This window comes from Neomonachus schauinslandi, chromosome 7 (assembly GCF_002201575.2).
Source record: "Neomonachus schauinslandi chromosome 7, ASM220157v2, whole genome shotgun sequence".
Lineage (NCBI taxonomy): Eukaryota > Metazoa > Chordata > Mammalia > Carnivora > Phocidae > Neomonachus > Neomonachus schauinslandi.
Genome location: NC_058409.1, coordinates 18,792,018 through 18,807,648, shown reverse-complemented (window position 1 = coordinate 18,807,648; position 15,631 = coordinate 18,792,018). Strand labels below are relative to the sequence as shown.

Genomic DNA, 15,631 nt, shown 5'->3' with positions numbered 1-15,631 from the left:
GAGGTTGGAAAAGCAGAGAGAGAAGCCAGCGAATAAGTACACGGGCCAGCTGTGTGTGTGTGTGTGTGTGTGTGTGTGTGTGTGTGTAAGGGGAGACTTTGTGTTGGTAAAGAAGGTAGTAGCTTTGAACACTTAGGTAGAGGCTGAATGATGAAGGACCTCGCATGCCAGTGGCTAGGTCAAGCTTTATCTTACAGGTAATAGGAATAAACACATGAATGCTGAATTCCATGGCCGCGTAGATGAAGCTTTGAAAGCCGAAAATGACTGCAATCATCTGATGATAGGTTATTTCACTTAGGTGGCAGCTACCAGTCTATGGGAAGCAACTCTGAAGTCATTGAAACAGTACTGGCTGAACTCTTATGTAAGATTTTGAGTTGATTCCTAATCATAAGAAATTGTGTCAAAGATGGGGTGTGCTGAAAGTCTAGAACCCAGGGGTCACAAACTCAAATACCTTCAAGAGCCAGAAAGGTAAGACTGTGAGGTGGGGATGGAAGCAAGCAGAAAGTGGTAGAAAGGGGCGGTGTGCATGTTCTCCCCAGAGACGTTCAAGTTGTTGTTTTTGTTCTTTTAAATTCCAGTATAGTTAACATACAGTGTTGCATTGGTTTCAGGTGTACAATATAGAGATTCAGCGATTTTTTTACCTTACTCAGTGCTCATCATCATAAGTATATTCTTTTTTTTTTTTTTTAAAGATTTTATTTATTTATTTGACAGAGAGCGAGAGCAGGAACACTAGCAGGGGGAGTGGGAGAGGGAGAAGCAGGCTTCCCGCCGAGCAGGGAGCCCGATGTGGGGCTCGATCCCAGGACCCTGGGATCATGACCTGAGCCAAAGGCAGACGCTTAATGACTGAGCCACCCAGGCGCCCCAATCATAAGTATATTCTTAATCTCCTTCACCCGTTTCTTCCATTCCCCCACTTACCTCCCCTCTGGTAACCACTGGTTATAAAGAACTTACATAACTCAACACCAAAAAACCAAATAATCCAAATAAAACATGGGCAGGAGACAGGAACAAACATTTCTCCAAAGAAGACATCCATATTATGTTTGGACCTTATGTTCAAACAGGAATGAGGTTCTGAAGGCATAGGACCACAGAGAGAAAAATGTGACTTCTGATGCCTTATTTTTAAGATGAATGGCAGTTGACTGCTGGATAGCAATCCACATCAGCAGGCACCGAACTACCACCGTTTGACCCCTTCAATTGTTTAGACATGACCTCTGCTCAAGGCATTCCTAGCCTTTGCAGCAGCTTTCATTTTTGTGTGTGAAGATTAAAACAAAGGCCAGGCGATCAAAGATAAACAACTGGTGTAGGACATTTATATAAATATAGCTATAAAAAGAGCATACACACTGGCAAAAAAATGATAGTAAGTAGAATACAACTAAAAGATAGCAGAGACTTTATTATCTCCTCCCATGGAAACTGAGATTATGGAAACCTAACAAGAGACAGAAACTGACAATTAGCAGTTTGAAGCAAGACCACCAGTGATTCAAATGTCTTATTTTGCTGATGCTCTCCAATAAGTCACATGTTATATCTTTATCAGTAGAGATTGTGGAGAGCTTGTGAACTAGAAAACAGAACAATGAATTTGGGCTCTCTCACTTGGTAAGTTGAGTTAACATCTCCGGACTTCTTTCTCTTCTACCGAATGAAAGATATTAGGCTAGATTTGGCCTGCTGACAGCTTCTGTTTGGCCTTTGACATGTTTCATAATTAGAATTTTTTTAAACATTTCATATAGAACATTGTTATCTGACCTTGCCTAAAAAATAGGATCCGTGTGGTAATAGTTGGCAGATACTAAGTAATAGTGTCCCCTTGTGGTGGGGCTGATTTCTGCAGTCTGCCTCTGTCCTCAGCCCTCCCCAATTGCTCATTCTGCCTGCTTTGATTCACTGGGTTCTCAAAATATGCTTTTGGGTTTTAAACCCCCAGCCTACATAATGTTGAAAGTCTTCTCTAGCTCTAGCTCCTTAAACTCGACTCACTGAATTTTCACTGTAAGAATTTTTTTCTTTTTAAAAATATTTTTTAAAAGATTTTATTCATTTATTTGAGAGAGAGAGAGAGAGCACAAGTAGGCAGAGCGGCAGGCAGAGGGAGAGGGAGAAGCAGGCTCCCTGCTGAGCAGGGAGCCCAATGCAGGGCTAGATCCCAGGACCCTGGGATCATGACCTGAGCCCAAGGCAGACGCTTAACTTAACTGACTGAGCCACCCAGGCGCCCCAGAATGTTTTTCTTTCTTCAGTGAAACAAGGTCCGTAGTTCCAGAAATTAGTCTTGTGCAATGATGATAATCTTTGGTTATTATATCCAGCCATTCTGAAGTCCAGAAATATGGACCTGATATGCCTGCTGGTGTTCGGTTAGGTAAAGGGTGGGGAATCTTTGTCTTTGGGCATTTGGTCTTTATGATGTAAGGGAAGGAAATTTGGAAACCCAGGTTCCTATTCCTGCTCCGCCACTCACTTGGGTATGTTTTTCACTGCTCCTCACTGTATTTAAATTTACAAAATGAGTTGAGATCATTGATTTTAGGCATTCTGTTAGTATACATTTCTGTCAATTTACATTTTTATAATTTAAACAGCAATGTGCTGGTCAGCTGATTTTCGAGGAAAAGCAAAGCTTTGATTTGTAGCATTTGCCAGAGTGTAAATGCTCCCACCATGGCTGGTTTTAAGCTACCAACGTGGTGCCATTGAATGTGGCTTTGGGAAGAGATGCTGACAGTTAATTCTTGTGAGGTTGTAGGAGCTGACTTCCTCACAGCACTTCAGACATTCAGACATCCCAGCTGCAGTATTTGGCAAAACGTATGAATTTAGCTCCAGAGTTACCAGATTGAAGAAACTGTGTTCTTTGATTTAAGTATCAGTATCTTTAGACCTCCTGCATAGTTCTCGTCTATTCTGCCTTTGTTTGATTTTATACAAATTGACAATTATTTCCAGAGAAATATCTATATGAACATTGTATTATTTTTAGTGTCTCCATAATGGATTTTTTTTGGTATTTTTTATTGTGGCAAAATATACATAATATCTTAATTGTTTTAGAGTGCACAGCTTAGTTCCATTAACTACATTCATAATGTTGGGCCATAGTTTTTTAAAATACACTTTTTATAAAACAAAATACACAAAATATAAAAAAGAAAATTAAGCAAGCCCCTATAATCTTCAGTCTCCAGAGATAAGCACCATTGACACTGTTAGCATTATCAAAATTATGTCTTACTCTAAAGGATTGTCAGAATAGCTTGGTAATCCTGGAAATATAACCAACATTTACTCAATATGTGGTTTTTTTTTGGAAGATTTTATTTATTTATTTGACAGAGACACAGCGAGAGAGGAGACACAAGCAGGGGGAGTGGGAGAGGGAGAAGCAGGCTTCCCGCTGAGCAGGGAGCCCGATGTGGGGCTCAATCCCAGGACCCTGGGATCATGACCTGAGCTGAAGGCAGCCACTTAACAGACTGAGCGACCCAGGTGTCCCTTAAAGATTTTTAAAAATTTTTAAGTAATCTCTACACCCAACGTGAGGTTTGAACTCACAGCCCTGAGATCAAGAATTGCACGCTCCACCCACTGAGCCAGCCAGGAGCCCCTGTTTGTTATAATATTTTAAAATTTCCCCAACTCTCTGAATTTCAGGGATTTCTTCCCCATATTTTGCTGTTGGATTACAGGGCCAGGTCCATATTTTATTTAAAAACACAGACTCTCTATGTTTGAATTCTTAGGATGCTACTTAATAGCTTTAGTTTTCTAATCTGTAAAATGGGAATAATAATGGTATTTGCCTAAAAGGTTTTCAGAAAAGTGAATTAGTCCTTGTAAAGATTTTGAATATTGCCTGGCACGTAATAAGCACTCAGTAAGCTGTTATAATTATTGTTACCAGCATTTAGAATAAAATCAGAGGGTCTCAGTTAAAGTAACTGTTTTTGAGGATTTAAAAAACAGCTTAAGATAGAATTTATATAACATAAAGTCCACCTGTTTAATGTATGTAACTTAGTGATGTTTAGCATATTTACAGAGGTATGCAACCACCACCATCCTCTCATTTTAGAATATTTTCATTGCTTCAAAAAGAAACCTTATACCCATTGGCAGTAACTCTCCATCCTCCTACTTCCCTGCTTCTCTGCTCTGGGCAATCACTGTTTCCTGTGTCTATGGATGAAACACTTCGTATAGAGATAGAAAGTATCTATTCTGGATATTTCATCTAAATAGGATCATACTATATGTGATCTTTTGTAACTGGCTTCCTTTACCTAGCATACTTTTGGTTTTTTGTTTTTGTTTGTTTTGTTTTTTAAGTAGGCTCCACACCCAACGTGGGGCTTGAACTCATGACCCCAAGATCAAGAGTTGCATGCTTTACCTCTTGAGCCAGCCAGGCATCCCTCGCCTACCATGTTTTCAAGTTTTATCCTGTTGTAATATGTATCAGTACTTCCCTTTGATGATCAAATAATATTCCATTGTATGGATATGCCACATTTTATGGATCCATGTTTCAGTCGGTGCATATTTGGATTGTTTCCAGTTTTTAGCTATTATGAATAATGCTGCTATGGAAATGTGTATACACGTTTTGTGTGCACAGTTGTCTTGGTTATATAACTAGGAATGAAATTGCTATGTTTAACTATTGGAGGAACTGCCAAACTGTTTTCCAAAGTGGCTGCACTATTTTGCATTCCAATCAGCAATAGATGAGGGTCCCAATTGCTCCATATGCCTTGCCAACATTTACTATTTTTTTTTCTTTTTGGTTATAGCCCTTCTGGTGGATGTGAACTGGTATCTCATTATGTTTTTGATTTGCATTTTCCTAATGACTAATGATGTTGAGCATCTTTTCTGTGCTTATTGGCCATTTGCATACCTGTTTTAGAGAAAAACTGATTCAAATACTTTGCCCATTTTCAAACTGGGTTGTCTTTTTATTATTGAGCTGTATGCTTTATGTGTTCTGGATATAAGTCTCTGTTCAGAAATGTGATTTGCAAATATTTTCTCCCATTCTATAGGTTTTGTCTGTTCACTTTGGTGATAGTGAAGCACAAAGTTTTTAAATTTGATGAAGTCCAATTTATCAGTCTTCTCTTTTATCACTTGTGCTTTTGGTGTCAGACCTAAGAAATAATTGCCTAACCTGAGCTCACGAAGCTTTCCTCCTATGTTTTCTTCTGAGAGTACTATAGTTTTAACATTTATGTAAGCAGAAGGTCTTGGATCTATTTTGTGTTGATTCTTATGTGTGTTGTGAGGTAGGGGTCCAGCTTCATTCTTTTGTACATTGTCCTGGTACTTGACTCCTTTGCCAGTTTTTGCTGGCACTCTTGTTGAAAAGACTGTTCTTTTCTTATTGAATTGTCTTGTCCCCTTTGTTGAAAATGAATTGACCACAAATGTTAGGATTTGTCTCTGGCTAACTGATTACTTTTAACAATATAATTAGCGACTTATTCTACATCACTGTTCCTTTTGAAGAGATGGACTTTTATCTTTTTTATGCATCTCTATGTAAATCCAGGGCCAGAGTTTTTAGTATTTTCCCTCTTATCATTCTTGATAATCCCAACATCATGTTTTTTATTTTTATTTTTTAAAGATTTATTTATTTGACAGAGAGAGAGAAAAAGAGAGAGAGGGAGAGCAGGTGGAGTGGAAGAGGGAGAAGCAGACTCCCCTGAGCAGGGAGCCCAACGTGGGGCTCGACCCCAGGACCCTGGGATCATGACTTGAGCCAAAGGCAGAGGCTTAACAATTGAGCCACCCAGGTGCCCCTTGACATCCTGTTTTTTAGATGGTTGTTTATTTCACCTGTTTGTAACAATGGTAATAACAAAGAACACTAATAATGATGCCTCTCTACAGAATCTCCAGGCATTTAGAAGAGCATGAATTACCATCATTTAAGGACAGGCAAAGAGATAGAGATTCATATACTAATGCATTTCTGTGTTACTGTTGATTACATGTCTTCAATTTGCCATTCATCCCCCAAGGTTTTAAAACAGTGAAGAGCAGCTGGGCTGACTTCGGAAGGGGACGGAGACAGTGTTATCTGTAATGGTTTGGTCTTGAGAATTGAGCTCATAGGATCTTTTAAGATATGAGTTGGGTCATAAGCGTGCAATTAATTTGTGGAAGAAAAAATGCACATGGCTAATAAACAAAAAATATTCTCTACTAGTTATCAAACAATGCAGAAGACGACCCAGTCGGGTGGCCAATGGGCAGGTTTTGTTTCGTTTTTTTGTTTTTTGTTTTTTGGGGCAGAATTTTTGAAAGGCCACCGTGTTTGTGGTGATGGTGGTTGGCTTCCTAACACGCTTGTGTGCAGTACCGGAGGTGAGTCTGGAAGAGAGGTATCGTCCTCATTTTGCAGAGGAGAAGGCTGAGGCTCAGAGAGTTTAATGAACTCATCCCGTGTCTCCTAGCTTGTGAGTGACAAGGCTGAGACTCAAATACAGATCCAGATGCTTACCATCTCCCCCACAGGCACAGTGAGCATTTAGCCCAGACAGCTCAGATGTCATTTTGAGATTTCTGGTAAACCAGAGTTTGAATTCTACCTCTGCCTGACACACCCATGAAAACGCTGTAAATTAAGGTGGAGTTTGGTGATTGGACTGAACCATCTCTTGATGGCTGCGGAGACATAGGCTATTTATCTGTGAAACTGTGTTCTAGTGTTTTTGTTGGGTTTCCAGGGGCAGAGGATAAAGACTGGAAGGGAATTTAATCATTGTTAAATTTCTATATGCCTGGCACTTCACACAGAGAAACTTACTTAATCCTCTTAATAATGCTAGGGAATAGGTATGTTTCTCACCATTTTGAAGATAAGATAACCAAACTCAAAATACATTGTCTCTTTTTCCTAGTCCACACATTCAGTGAAACGGCTGCAGAGCTGGGATTCAGGGCAGGATTGTGGAATCCAAAGCCCTGTGTCTTTCAATTATTTACACACAGTCTCCTGGAAGTAAAGTAAAGCACATGGTTCCTTGTCCCCTCAATCCATTTACATTTTATATTATATTTTCTGTTCCCCTGTCGCGTCTCATGGACAGTGTCTTCACAGTGTTTGTGTGTACCCATGGTGATGCCTTTAAATGGGTTTCTGGAGGCTTTCTCTTGATTGCTCTAGGTCTGGGCTGAGCCGAACAACCTGCCTATAAAATTCTCTTTCTTTTTAAGACAGGACTCTTTGAGCAATTATAGTTGGAACTCCTGAGGAATTTTTAAAAAATTAAATTCCTCTACATATAATCGGTACTCTGCTAGCAGTTTTGCTAAATTTAAAGTAGAAAACAAAGCAGAAGTCAAAAGACTAAAAGCCCCAGCCATCGTGCCTGCTTATAAGGAAGTCAAAGAAATCTAACCTAAAACCAAACCTATCTTTCTAGATTAAAAGGAACTTAAAACCAAAACTTACAGGTCGACACGGTAAGTGTGACAGGACAGTGCAAGTGTGTTATAATCCCATTTTCTTTCTTTTTTCTTAATTGTATTTTTTTTCCTTCCTCCCTCCCTCCCTCCCTCCCTTCCTTCCTTCCTTCCTTCTGATGCTCCCTGGTGGTCTAGTGGTTAGGATTTGGTGCTCTCCCTCCCCTTTCTTTTCTTTCCTTTCTTCTCTTTCTTTCTATCCCATTTTCCCTTCACTGGAAAATCCTGAGTTCTCTTGAACAAACTGAGTCCTGGATTGCAACCATGCTTTTCAAGGCTTTCCTAGCATTGCTTCTTGTCCCCCTCTGCTTGAGTTTTCTTTTTTCAGCTTGAATAACATGAAAACCCTCAAACCCTGCCAGTTCTTCTATGCAATAACCCTATAAGCAAAATACACTTGTGTCATAAGTTAATATGTCCTAGGTTCCTAAAGTGTGTGGGATCACTCTTGTTTTTTCTCCAGCCCTTGATGATAAAGGTGGGCAACCACAGACCTCCGGTCGCATGGAGGCTTCCTGTCCTTGAGATGCTAAAGAGACCTTTTCTATACAAAGAGGCAACACTCCCTTCTCCTCTGTTTTCCCCCGCCCTAGGTCTGAGACCTGACACTTACAATTCCTGGTCTGGGTCCGTTGGCTTCACTTCCCTCTTCTGGAGCAGGCTCTTGTAGAACATGATCTGTGCTCGAAAGTTGTGCTGGATGCTCCTCCTTGTTGGCAGGGCCTGCTCCCTTTTCCACATCTTTTAGAGGCCACCTGATCTCCAAGAAACTCTGGGGAGTACCAGGAAGGAACTTAGAGTTTACTCCTGATCTGGCCAGTGACAGCCCTTTCAGCCAAGTGGCCTGTTCTTCCCTCACTATACTAAGAGCTACAACAGAAGGTTTCTCTTTCAGACTCTGCTCAGACAGACGTGATCAGCCACACCTGAAACACACATGTGTGGTTCAGTAAATGACCACAGCGACATTCTGTGTGATTCCTAAGATCACATTACCTTCTCGCCTCAAGAACTTCATCTTATGTTGATGCTGGTGTGGGGTCACTTACACTGACCCCTTACTCATGGGGACCTAGGTCTTATTCCAATCTTGTTGTCTTTCCTCCCTTTAGAAGATATTGAGTATGTGCTACCTCAGAGATTCCTCCCTCATTCTCCCTAAATGGGCTTCAGCTTCCTCCTGTTTGCATGACTAGACATTCTTTAAATTAAACATGCCCGGGGCTCCTGGATGGCTCAGTCAGTTAAGCATCTGCCTTCGGTTCAGGTCATGATCCTGGGGTCCTGGGATGGAGCCCCACCTTGGGCTCTCTGCTCAGTGGGGAGCCTGCTTCTCCCTCTGCCCCTCCCCCTGCTGTGCTTCTCTCTCTCTCTCTCTGCCAAATAAAAAATTAAATCTTAAAAAAAATATGCCCAACACAACAGCTTTGATATTCATTGTTAAATGATATTAGCAGTGTTTTTATCACCCCTGCCTCATCTGCACTTTCTATAATCAGAAGATACTTTTATTTTTATTTTATTTATTTTTTTCAGAGTATATTTTTAAAGAAATGTGTTTTGTACTGTATTTGTCATGGTTCTTTGCTCACAGTGGGGGTTCAAATATAAATATTGACTGATGATAAATCTGTCATACTAGAGAAGGCTCTTTCACAGTGAAGTTAATCTTTTTTATTTTTCTTTCTTTTTAGGTGTTCCACCATATCACTAATGCAAATACTACAGTGGCTCCTTAATTAGAAGAATAAAAAAAGGACATTAAAGTTTTTTTTTTTATTCTGTATCAGACAAAAAGCCAAACAATTATTGGGCTGAACTCAAGTGATAAAATATTTTAAGTATTTCGTGAATTTTAATCTGTGACCATTGTAAAACACAATCATCTGTGTAGATGATTTACTTGCACAGAAAAAACTGAGACAAAGATTTACATGTGAAGAGTCCAGTTTGCTTGAGTTTGAGGCCTCGATAACAGAATGAGATTTCCAGGCATGAGATTATTAAGAATGCAGATAACTTTTATTCTCTATCCTCCCTTTTCTACTCTTTGAATCAAATTTTGCCCTTCCACCCTGTGTTAGATTGAAGGCATCGATGATCTCAATTAATTTAATGTCCTCTATCCATACCCCTGTCCAGTAACCTTGTAGTTCCTGCCCACCCTAACTTGGGCTGGTCTTGTGACTTGATTTGGCCAGTACAGTGCGGTAGAAGTGATGATGTGATGATTCTGAGTGTAGACCGCAAGAAGCCTTGCATGTTTCTGCTTCCTCTCTGGCTTCCCTCTGGTCACCATGACAACATGTCTGAGTTTGGGGCATGCTCCATGTGAGGCCACATGGAGGAGAGCTGAGTCATTTTAGCCATCATGGAGCACTCGGCTCCCAGTGGACCTGCCATCTGCCACAGCCTGAGCCTGCACAAAATCTGGCTAAACTAGATCAGTAGAACTACCTGCCAACCCGTAGCCTCCTGAGAAACAAGTTATTTTTTAAAAAAGATTTATTTATTTACTTTAGAAAGAGAGAGTGCATGAGCAGAAGGGGCAGAGGGAGAGGGAGAGAGAATCTCAAACAGACTCCACGCTGAGTGCGGAACCAGAAGCTGGGCTCGATCCCAGGACCCTGAGATCACGACTTGAGCCGAAACCAGGAGTCAGGCACTTAACCGACTGCATCACCCAGGCGTCCCAAAACAATAGCTTTTTAAACCCATATGTTCTGAGATGGTTATGCAGTCATAGCTAACTGCTTCACATCCTATATTCATAATACTAATAGGATAAGATGATAGAAGCTCCTCCCATAGGCTATTATTTTTTAACTGTTGTCAGCCGTTTGAGCTAAATGAATGTACTTTGAGAGTGTCTTCAGTTTCAGTAAGTGACAATGGGGAACTTAGGGAGTGCAGTGGAATCTTCGTGGGATAATAGTCCCATATACTTCAGAAGCCGATTATCATTAGAAATAAGAAAAAACAGTTTTAAAATCAGGTAGATGACATGTATTAAAGATCTCAAAGCTGTAGTTGGTAGACCTACAAACTGTTGCCATTACATCCCCAAACCATCATACCCACCCTCTCGGGTAGTGCTCCCACTCGCCTGTTTGGCTGTACCCACTGCTAGCTCTTCTCAGGTCTTTTTTTTTTTTTTTTGAAGATTTTATTTATTTGACAGACACAGCAAGAGAGGGAACACAAGCAGGGGGAGTGGGAGAGGGAGAAGCAGGCTTCCCACCGAGCAGGGAGCCTGATACGGGGCTCGATCCCAGGACCCTAGGATCATGACCTGAGCCAAAGGCAGACGCTTAACGACTGAGCCACCCAGGTGCCACTTCTCAGGTCTTTTTACGGAAGTCCTTCTTCTGACCCCTCCATGAGCTACACTGGAGGGCTTTGCATTGAAGGGGCTGCACCAACAAAGCTGGCCTCCAACCCTGTCTCATGCCTCAGGCACTAGGCCCTCTGACCCACTAAGGGTTTAGTATTTGTGTACTCTAGTTTTCTTTTCTGCAAAACGGTGATGGGGAAGATAAGGCTTTTAAGAAAGTTAGTCCACGGTTCTTTTGATCACTGGTAGAGATAGTTTCTGCTGATTTAGAAACTTTGTGTTAGGGGCCAAAGCTTTAGCAAATATTAACTCTCATTTTACTGCCCTTATTGTTAACAGCCAGATAAATGGAAGTTCAGAGATTTGACATGATGTGGATGGATCCAAAGTCACACACATGACTGGAAGCAAAGCCATAAATATAGTAATAGTTTGTACTTTAGAAAAAAATGGAAAATCTGTCTCCCTTTTCTTGGTAGGGATATGTAACATAGTGATTCTTAGGCCGGTCCTCATAAATCACACGTGAGCCCTTCAGACCCAGGAAGGAACTTGAGGCCTACCAGGGGCATCTTATCAACCTGGGAAGCCTATTGTTGACCCCTCATTAACTCATTGATTCATCTTTAAGGAAAATAGCAGGAATAGGCACTCAGATGGGAAAGTTGGGGCAAGCACTTTCATAGTAACGGTAGGTTTTATAACAAGCTCCAGGCCAGGTGACTTTATCCCCTTTGTGCTCAGTTTTCTCATCTATAGAATACGTGCATGGAGCCAGTCAGTGTTTTCCTAAACTGTGCTCTGTGGACGATTTCTCTAGCCTTTGTGAAAGTCAGGAAATGCTGCATACAAGGTCTGTCCCTTAAAGACCTTTGTGAAGGTCTGCATTCGAGAAATCTGTTCAACTTTATTAACTCAGGCTTAATAGAGATCCTGGAAACCTCTTAAGACCCTATAGGAAGAATCTCATTTTGGAAATGTGGAGGCAGATGATTACCATGACTTCCTATGGCTGCAAAGACATCTGAACTAATAGAAAGATTTTGGTTCTATTGCAATTTACTGCCAAGTCCATTTTTTACCCAGGAAGGAAATAGGAAAAAAAAAAAATCATATTTTCTTGATTGTCTACTGTGTCAGACACTTAGATATTTTATGTAGTCCTTCTTTCTTTCTTTTCTTTTTGAGAGAGAGAGAGAGAAATCTTGCGTGTGAGTGGGAGGGGGGAGGGGCACAGGGAGAGCGAGAGAGAATCTTAAGCAGACTCCACCCCAGTGCAGAGCCTGATGTGGGGCTCGATCTCATGACCCCCAGATCATGACCTGAGCCAAAATCAAGAGTCTGTCGCTTAACCAACTGAGCCACCCAGCCACCCCCTTATTTATTTTTTGCAATACCATATGGAATATTATTATTCTCACCAATATTGATCTTAATGACATCATTTTTTCCCATAACCAGTACAGTCTTATTGAGAGAGGAACAGGACAGCATCAATGTAGAGTCAGTGGGCTCAGTCCCTGATACTCTTTTCTATCTGTACACATTCTCTAGGTGATATTATCCAGCTGTTAAATAATATTTATATGATATGATATTTATAGGATATGATAGGATATTATCCAGGCTTTAAATAGTATCATATGCTGATGACTATTAACTCTCACAATTCCCCTCTGACTGTTCCCATACTAAATAAACATCTCAAACTTTGTGTGACCAAACCAGTGTTTTAAATTGAGAGTTTTCCTCTAGACTTTTCTTGCCTGTTTTAACCTTCGTAATTGGTCTCCCCATCTACCTCATTGATCAAACAGGAATTGAGGTGTTGCTGATTTCTCTCATGCCCTCATTCCCCACATGCAGTCCATCAGCAAGTCTGTCCTGCCAGAACACTCCAGAATGTGACCACTTCTCTCCATGGCTATGCCTATTTCTAGTCAAGCTACCATCACCTCCCATGCAGACAATTACTGCCATGTTCCAGTTGTTCTCTTGGCTTCCTTTGCAATCAGGAGCTGAGATGATCTAAAAAATAAATATGTAGGTGCTGTCACGGTGGGTTTGCTGAGGAAGACCTCCTGCCTGGTGTGATTGGTTATATGTGAGAGTCCACACAAATGGCTAACAATGTTGTACACAAAGACTCTTGATGTTCTTGAGCAAATTCCTAAAAATGCAGCCTATGGCTCGTATGCAAAACAGATTGCAAATGAGAAGCGGAGTCTGGTTAAAGTGGAGCCAGATGTTAAGAAATTAGAAGACCAGGGGCGCCTGGGTGGCTCAGCTGTTAAGCGTCTGCCGTCGGCTCAGGTCATGATCCTAGGGTCCTGGGATCGAGCCCCGTATCGGGCTCCCTGCTCGGTGGGAAGCCTGCTTCTCCCTCTCCCACTCCCCCTGCTTGTGTTCTTTCTCTCGCTGTGTCTCTCTCTGTCAAATAAATAAAATCTTAAAAAAAAAAAAATTAGAAGACCAACTTCAGGGTGGCCAACTAGCAGAGGGGATACTTGAGGCTGCAAATGAAGTAAGTCTGGCAAGAAAAATGATACACTGGAAACCACGGGAGCCTTTGGTGGAAGAGCCTCCTGTCAACCAGTAGAAATGGCCAGTGTAATCATCATTAAATGACTAGTGTGTTGATGGGAAACTGATGTAATTAAATGTTCTGTTACCATAAATAAATAAATGAATAAGACCATGTTGCTTTCCTCCTTAAAACCTTCTGGTGATTTCCCATTTCATATATATGGAGATTGCAGTCTCTGGCCTTGACAAGGTCTCTCTTTGCTCATGTCTCCAACCTCATGTGGCTGATGCTTCCCTACCTTGGCTTCCTTCCTGACCTGCCGTGTACCAGGCTTGTCCAACCCCAGATTGCTGCCCTTGCTGTATTCCCTGCCTAGATGGCTCTTCTTATCATCATTTATTCTTGGTCCACATGCTAATTCCTCAGGGATGCCTTCCCTGACCACCTTGTCAACACTAATCCCACCTTGTGCTGAAACTATCACCTCATTCTGCTTTACTTTTTGGAAGAGTTGTCACTCTCATTATTTTATTCGTTTATTTGCTACCCCCCTCCATATTTCTCTCAACTAGAAATATAAGTCCAGGAGACTTTCCATCTTCTTGTTGTGTTCAACCCCGTATCTCCCCACTAGTATGTATCAAAGTGCCTGGTACATACAGTTGCTCAGTAGATATTTATAGGATTGATAAAATAAATGTTATTTGTCCTGTTATCTTTTCCAGCCATTTCTGTTCAGTGCACATTTAAAAATAAATGCATGCAAGGCTACATACAGTGACCTCAAGCAGATTTAAAACAAATGGACTATTCAGAGAAATTTTTAAATGACATTATTATCTGTATGGGATTTTTTAATGTGCCAAAGCTCTGAGAAAGAGAGGACCAAGCTGTTAAAAAGTTGTCAAATACTTTTGCACTGAGGCAGTGGGAGTTTGGAAAGGATAAATGTGATTCTGGTGTAGTTTTGAAGTTAGGGTTTTTGGGAAAGGGCAGGGATTGAAAACTACAAATGGCTAAATATGGCTTTCAGGACCTGTCATATAATTGTTTTTTGTCCAATCACTCCTTGCTGTTGAGGCCGGTACTCACAGTGGATTTTCTTCTTCCAGACATTGCACTTGGAAGGGAAGATGTGAAGGGAAAGAGGGGGGACAGTGCTGAAATAGCCCCCTCCAAGGTCCCTGCAGAACAAGACTGTTATAACCTAAATAAATTCAAGGAGAAAGTGCCACACTGATACTGAGTGGAATATTTATGTTGGTGTGATATACCCCTTTTCAAAAAATTGGAGAGATGTGGAGGATAGAGAGAAAAGGGAAATAAGCTTACTGTACTCTCAAAGCAAACTATGCCGGAGTAGAAATTTTCATCTTTGAAATTCTGGTGCCACCCAGTGGTGAATGAATCCTGTTTTAGAGTCATTTTCTTAACGGGTTGTCCTCAAGCTTTCTGCTCTCTGAACCACACTGTGAGCTTGTACAAATACCCCCACTCCTATAGATTTCAGAATTCTACAGGTTTGATGCGGGGCTTGGGCATCAGAGTTCTGAAAACAAGTTCTGAAAACGACAGGTGATTCTGTCCAATTTTTGGTTTGCTCTTTTAAAAAATATAACCATACATCAAGTGGCTGTCCATGGAGATGTTTCTGGTTGTCTTGCAGTAAGTTTGTCCTAGAAAGAGCAACCTGGCCACAGATCAGTTTAATTGGGGTAGCAGTGTCTGAAAGCAGAAGCTTCAGTAATTCATGGAGATCCAAAGTTTGCATGACCACCTCAGGGGCTCCATCGATGTCCCAGGAGATCTTTTATATAAGACTGCAGACTCAGAATAGCAGGTGTGGCTGGCACAGTGATTCACGTGTGCTTGGCTGCCCTCAGATTTCAGCTGTAGCCGTCCTGGACAGTTCCATGCAGGCTTCCACTCCTTTTAAGGTGATAAGGTTCCCCTTCAAGTGCTTCACCTAATGCCCCAGGATTTCCTTGGGGCTATAGGTGCTGTAAGGAACTTTCTAGGTTATGGCATATGCCCAGCTGGGAAGCACAGGGGAGGTTAACACATCTGGGAGCAACTCTAGATCAGTGGGAAAGGGGACCAATGGGTCAATCCTCCTGCCTTTTCTGCTTTGGGGTAGGGTCTCATGAAGGGTTATGAAGGGTAGGCTCAGGACTCTATCCCATTTGCAGAAGTGTGGTTGAAAGGAAGAGTGGTGGCAGGGAGAAGTTTAATTAGGATCTTAGGTGTATTTGTCTTAG

The 15,631-nt window shown here is 41.3% G+C and overlaps 2 protein-coding genes across 2 annotated transcripts in view; one reads left to right on the top strand and one right to left on the bottom strand.

Annotated features, from left to right (window-relative positions):
• GRAMD2B (GRAM domain containing 2B) overlaps positions 1–8,253 on the bottom strand; it is a 123,933-nt gene extending 115,680 nt beyond the window's left edge. The window contains exon 1 of the mRNA XM_044917128.1: positions 8,126–8,253. Coding sequence (XP_044773063.1) covers positions 8,126–8,253 — 128 coding nt within the window. The remainder of the gene's footprint in view (positions 1–8,125) is intronic.
• Positions 8,254–12,976: 4,723 nt separating this feature from the next.
• On the top strand, positions 12,977–13,445 carry LOC110591111 (NADH dehydrogenase [ubiquinone] 1 alpha subcomplex subunit 5-like). The gene is made up of 2 exons (XM_021702012.1): positions 12,977–13,124; positions 13,318–13,445. Exons 1-2 carry the CDS (start codon positions 12,977–12,979, stop codon positions 13,443–13,445), a joined length of 276 nt encoding a protein of 91 aa, XP_021557687.1.
• Positions 13,446–15,631: the final 2,186 nt, after the last annotated feature.